Raw genomic sequence first — 6514 nt, 5'->3', positions numbered from 1 at the left:
AAACATAATAATCAAATACTAACATAGAAATAAAACCAAACATCAAGGTGCACGATGGGACAACTGGATTCTGTGGGGTTGTTGGGGGTACGAGGGTCGGAATAGGAAACAGAAACGTGCGACCAATAACATTGTTCCTTTGTGCCACGTTGGCACCATCACAATATTCACCTGTTTTTTTCTTCCCCCATTTTCCGGCCACGTTCTCCTCCGTCACGATCATCATGTATTCCCATTTTACCCCTGCGGTTATTCCAATTTTACCCCCACCAACTCTTCCATGATCGGGTCCATGTACTCCCTCTATATTCAACTGCAATAACATTTGAATTTCAATTTTCAAGACAACTTCTCCTTTCATTCTTCTTCTTCTTCTTCAGTCTCCACAGATCATTCTCAGGGCTTCCGTTTAATCCAAAAATCAAGGGTACATAATTACATATACCCTTCAAGTTCATCACGAATGTTATGTTTACACTTTACAGTTGTTTGATGATTCATTCATTCATTCTTTTGACAGTTTCAACTTCTGGGTCTTATGTACTTTGATTCTCAGTTTTGTTCTTGGTTGATTGTTTTAATGTTTATCCACTTGTCTATCTTCTCAGTTTCATGATATTCTTTGATTGTTACATACAGACGAAGGATTAGTAACTTTTTTGGATTTAGGGTCTAAGTTATTGATAATTTGATCTGGGGTTTGTTTACTTTAGATACAATTATGTTGGAATTCATCGATTTGGTACTGAAATTGATGTTTTTCGAACAGGGATGGACTCTGGAAATGGGGTTCCTGAAACTACTGTTCTTGACGTTAATGAAGTTGTTGAGAATGCGGATACGAAAGTGGTGGATCCTGATCCCGAAAACTTGAACAAAGTTGACGAAGATCTCGATTCATCAAAAGCAATCGCGGATGAATCTTCGACGAATGTTAATGACCCTAAAACGCAAACTTCGGTTACCAAAGAGGTTACTTCGAAGAACAACAGTAAAAAGCCCAAAAATGGCACTGGTAAGAGCGCATTTGGTAGTAGTAAACCAAAGCCGAGTCTCACTCAAAGTTTATCACTTCCTGCGAAAACCACCATTGCTAAACAAGTTGTGGGGTCTCCAAAGGATGAACCTTCATCGTCTTCATCAGTTTCTCCTCGATCATATCCTCGAAAACCATACCGCGGAATTAAATCAAGTGGGTTATCGCAGGTGAATTCCGTTTACCCTTTTCGTATCTTTGAAAGTTTTCGTGTTCTTAGTATTGAATTATTGATGTCTGTTTGTTTCTTCGATTTCTAGACTAACAAATCAAAAGAAACTGAAGGTTGTCCTCCTGAACAGCCTCTGTAAGTTGAATCAATAATCAAAACGTTCGTAGACTTGAATTCGATTGACATTTTGATTCTCTTCTCTTTTTCGCAATTACAGATCAGATGATCATCATCATGGATTGAAACCATTAATCAAAATTGGTCGGCGAATTAAAGACGACGATGGTGCCAGTTCAACTGCTTCGCCGTATAAATCTTAACCTAACTTATCATTCCATAATCCATTGTTTCATTGTTTGATTTATGATGATTTTTTTTTTTTTGTTAGACACGCCGCCACTCCCGGTGGGCGTCGCCGGAACAGCACCTCCAGCTTCTCTTTCCGGTTAGACGAACGAGCAGAAAGAAGAAAAGATGTGCAAAATTCGTTTTCTTTCACACCTTTTTGACATTAACAATGGATTGTAAGTCTGTAAGACTGTAACAAAACTAAATCATGATTGTATTTCGATTTTGTTTTCTAGTTTTATTCGAAGATCGAGGAGAAGGTTCAAGCAAAACAAATAGAAAAAACCACTATGCAAGCGAAATCAAAGGTGTTGACTTTATTCACTTGTTCTTCAACTCAATTCTCAATCAAAAGTTAATCAGAAACTAAATTAGATTTTGTAAATTCAGGAAAACCAAGATAAGGAGTTAAAGAAACTAAGGAAGAGCTTGACGTTTAAAGCTAAACCAATGCCGGAATTTTACAAAGAACCGCCTCCAAAAATTGAACTCAAGAAGGTACCTTTTTAACCTTTTACTTCGTCTCTCTGAATTGGGTTTTCCAAGATTTTTAGGGTTAACTGATTGTTTATAATTACAGACACCAACTACGCGTCCGATTTCACCAAAATTGGGAAGTAGCAAGAGTTCTTTGTCTACAGTGAGCAAGTCGTCGGAACAAATGGCGACTTCCGGTAGATTAGGTCAAACGACGTCGTCGTCTAGGTTTAACCCTGGTTCTTCTTCCAAGAAGCCCAACACAAAATCGTTATCGAAAACTGAAGTTAAATCTGGTAAACTGAAAGAAAAGGAGTTGAAAGATGAACAGGAGGCGCAGGATAGCCAAGTGGCGGGTGTCAACCGCCGTGATGTTGAAAGTTGGATAGAAGACAGCGTGGCGCAGGATACGACGCCGGAGGACGACGTGGCTGGAGGCTAAAATGATCGGTAAATTTGTGTTGTTGATAAGTCATAAGTGTATGTAATAGGGGGTGGGGGTGGGGGGTTCTTGTTCTTTTGTTTCGAAGTTTTTGAGGATTATTTGCAGTGAATGATTTTGGTGTAATTTACTGTTATAAATGGATATGTTTGGTTATTTGATTTTAAGTTTTAGCTGTTATTTGCAAAAGAAAGAAAAGTAGCAATTTGATTTGTTTTTTTGGGAAAATACAAATCTAGCCAAAATCCTTAATTACTTAACAAAAAATAGCCAAAAAAAACCACTTAGCCAAAAATAGTCCATAAAAGAGTAGTCAACTGTAAGTTGACTACTCTTTCACCAAATCGTCTACTGTTTCGTGTTTTGTATAATTTTTTTTTTCATTTTTAGGATACAAAACCGTAGGTTTTTTAAAACCTACGGTTTCCTCTCGAAACATACGGTTTCCCCAAAACAGTAGTTAAAACCCCCAAAACAGTAGATTTAAAAAAAAAAAAAAAACCGTATTTTTTCACCCAAAACCGTAGCTACGGTTTGGGAAACCGTAGGTTTTAAAAAACATACGGTTTTGTATCCTAAAAATGAATTTTTTTATACAAAACACGAAACAGTAGACGAATATTGAAACCTACGGTTTCGTGGGCTATAATTGGACATTTACTAATTTTTTACTATAAATTGCTAATGACTTCCTTAATTTGGCTGGATTAGTAATTGCCCTATTTCTTAATTGTGCAAACGTGTATATTGTTTAGGATGAGATTGTTCTCTGCTTTATGAAGTGGATAAATAATTAATTTGATCATCTATTGGAAAGTATGGGAATAAAGAATAGGTAAATATTCCTAGAAAGAATTTTAATTTTCTAATTGTTTAAATGTGTACCCTAAAGTAGTTGGTGGCATCTTAAACAAGCCAACTACACATCACTTGTACAAATTAATTTATGTGTTGGCGTTCCAAAAGCATTATTTCTAATAGTAAATATGATTGACGTATAGAGTCTGAAATAATAGCCTAAAAGTTGAGGTATTGAATCTCACACTAAGGTTTAATGTTTAAATAATGTTAAGTTTAAATTGTTGTTAGTATTTGACAATGTTCTAAAAAGCTCGTCACGGCTCCGTAATGGCGTGTCATGGTTTCAAGGGTTGTACTTGCTGCTAAGTTTTGATAAAATGTCGCATTAAGTCACATATGTATATAAAAATTAATAATAGTTAAAAATACATATAAAATTATTAACTATATACAAAATTGCCGTCTTAAGTCACATTTTACAAACGACATGCCTCACTACGACTCAAAAAAGCTTGAGCTTTGACATTGTATCCAAGTCACACCTTACGTTATTTAGAACCTTGGTATGTGGTGATTGACCATTCCAAATGGGGCATGTGGTGGCTTGACATGAGTCTAGCTTGCTAACACACGTTGTGACTGAGTAGTTTTGATACTGAATTTGACGAGGAAACTATGAGACAAATTGAAAAATCAAAATTACATAATAACATCCTATTAAAGGTTGATCATGTATAGGTAACAAGGGAGATAAATCTACTTCTATCTATCTAATAAAAGACACTTTTTTACACATACCTCTTCTACATTCATTTTTCAGTCAAAAATGATTTTACCTTTATACCCTCCACGATTTTACTTAATATTTGGAAAATCATATAATCATTAATGAGTATAACTCATTTCCGAAATTGAAGGATCTCTTCGTGTCATCTCTTCAACAAAATTTCCCTTATTCTCCATCAATCCCACAAAATAGCAAAATCTACAACAAATCGTTAAAGGTAATCACTATAAATCAGGAAGCATATCTTCTCCGAATATGAATCGATTTCTCCACCGCCTTTCTATCTCACATCTCTTGCTACTCTGAAAGAAAATGTTGTGTATCTGGTAAAACGAGCTCTAAGTTATACTAGGTTGGAAGAATGTGGCAGTGTTGATACAAGGCACCGGTAACATTGTCTGCCTCTAAAACAATATATATTTTTTTAGTTCTTAGTGAATTAATCTATATAAGGTTGAACTTGGGTTTATGGTGTTTTTGCTATTCGAAAACTTTCATTATGTGCAAATATGGACTTTTACTTTGAATTGGAACCCTATACATATTGTAAGGAGATATATGTTTTTTATTTGTTAGTTTCTTGAATTGTACATTGGTATTAGGTATGCTCAATGTATTTCATGTTTTGTAATTTTTGGGATTTAATCAAATTCTGCCATATTTCATGTTTTGTTTCTTCAGGACTATCTTGATGTTGATTTTGGGTTTTTATTGAACACCATTATAATATGTGTTATGAACTGATATTAACTTAATAGCTCAAGATTCAAATGCTTTCTTTTATTACTCGGCTTCATGTCTTTAAGTTATTGTATATCGGAACTTGTGGATACATTGTTCTAAGAAATGAGCAAGGAAAAAGAAGTTGCAGCGATTTAATAATGGAAATTTTACTTATGGATTTTTTTTCTTATTTTTATTTCAGGGATTTGATATGGATTTTGCAATATACTTATGAAGGAGCATGAATTGGACCCACTAGATCTTTGTAGAAATGCCTCAATGAATTTTGGAACCTACACATATTTAAAAGGTTTCCTCTTTACCGGACTGACTTTGACTGTTTAGCAAAAAAAAAAAAAAACATTTTTATGGTTAATTTTGGATTTCTTTTACTTTCCTGCAGATCTAACAATGCTAAAAAGCTGCTTGCTGAAGTTTTTTTTAAATGGGTTGCAAGGTAATAAGGCTAAAAGGTATGGTTTTGAGGTTATTACACATTTAAGGCTGCCAAATCATCCAAATAATCACTCCACTACATGTTTACTAGCATTGGGGGTGGTGTTCACTAGTGAAGAACCAATCAAGAAGAGTCATCCAAATAATCACTCCACTACATGTTTACTAGCATTAGGCGTGGTGTTCACTAGTGAAGAACTAGTGAAGAACCAATCAATAAGAGAAAGAGAGAGAGAGAAAGAGAAAGAAAAAGAAGAGAGGGGGAGATAGACACAAATGTTGGTGAATGTCCGTGATAGCCACCACTCCACAAGACAATCACTAGGTCTTGGGTTGGTGTTCACTAGTGAACATCTTGTCCACATAGGAAAATGCTTCCATACCCCAAGGCCTAAAAACATAAAATTTTAGGATAAAAATATTATTATTTATTGCATTTTACAAGTGTACTATATGTGCCTAACTAAGAAAGATAAAAATGTTGCTTATTTTTTATTTAATATGGACAAAACTTGATCCATTTAGTCACGTTTTGACTTAACGGGGAAATATTTTTTGCTTTTAACTTATTGAATGAATTACTGAAATCGTTCCTATGGTTTGGTCAAAATTACACGTTTGGTCCCTAATTTTTTTTTGCTCTCGGATTGTCCCTATGGTTTGATTTTGTTATCTTTTTCGTCCCTATGATTTCGTTAAAATTGCACCTTTGGTCTCTAACTTTATGTATGTAAGGGACGAAAAACGCAACAAAATCAAACCATAGGGACTATCCGAGTGCGAAAAAAAAGTTAGGGACCAAACGGGTAATTTTGACCAAACCATAGGGACGATTTCAGTAATTTACTCTAACTTATTTTTTACTGAACAGGTACCCGACCCAAGTTTTTTCAAAATAAAAAATGATAAAATGTTTTTTTTTTCACTTAACAGGGTATGTTTTGTTAAACCGATTGTTTGATTTCTATATTTTGCTAACCGAAAACAAATGAACCAGTTTTAGTTTTATAGCTAAACCGCCCCAATATTAATGGAACATATATATATATATATATATATATATATATATATATATATATATATATATATATATATATATAATTTACAAATTAGAGTTAGAATAGCAAATATGTTATATGATTAATATCCACAATCATTTTTTACCAAACAAAACTTCTATCTTATTAATTCAATAAATTTTTATAAATCTTTGACTTTTCATTACCATTTTTAGTTATAAATATTGTTTTTCTTTTTTATCCGTGATTTTCA

General features: G+C 34.0%; 1 protein-coding gene across 1 annotated transcript; it reads left to right on the top strand.

Moving 5' to 3' along the window:
- Nucleotides 1-279: 279 nt before the first annotated feature.
- On the top strand, nucleotides 280-2642 carry LOC145118520 (uncharacterized). Its single transcript, XM_079054219.1, has 8 exons — nucleotides 280-427; nucleotides 770-1206; nucleotides 1297-1343; nucleotides 1426-1515; nucleotides 1597-1684; nucleotides 1793-1864; nucleotides 1947-2054; nucleotides 2137-2642. The coding sequence occupies exons 2-8, from the start codon at nucleotides 772-774 to the stop codon at nucleotides 2473-2475; spliced, it is 1179 nt and encodes a 392-aa protein (XP_078910345.1). The 5' UTR covers nucleotides 280-427; nucleotides 770-771; the 3' UTR covers nucleotides 2476-2642.
- The last annotated feature ends 3872 nt before the right edge of the window (nucleotides 2643-6514 follow it).

The sequence above is a fragment of the Lactuca virosa genome, chromosome 6, assembly GCF_052849685.1.
Source record: "Lactuca virosa cultivar CGN04683 chromosome 6, Lactuca_virosa_CGN04683_v6, whole genome shotgun sequence".
NCBI lineage: Eukaryota > Viridiplantae > Streptophyta > Magnoliopsida > Asterales > Asteraceae > Lactuca > Lactuca virosa.
Note: the sequence above shows the minus strand (reverse complement) of the source record. Positions and strands in the feature narration are given on the sequence as shown.

Excerpts from the sequence above, each read along its gene's own strand:
- LOC145118520 (XM_079054219.1), top strand. The coding sequence starts at position 772 with ATGGACTCTGGAAATGGGGTTCCTGAAACTACTGTTCTTGACGTTAAT. Across the intron at positions 1,344-1,425 it reads TGTCCTCCTGAACAGCCTCT|ATCAGATGATCATCATCATG; the intron begins GTAAGTTGAATC and ends TCGCAATTACAG. Across the intron at positions 1,516-1,596 it reads GCCAGTTCAACTGCTTCGCC|ACACGCCGCCACTCCCGGTG; the intron begins GTATAAATCTTA and ends TTTTTTTGTTAG.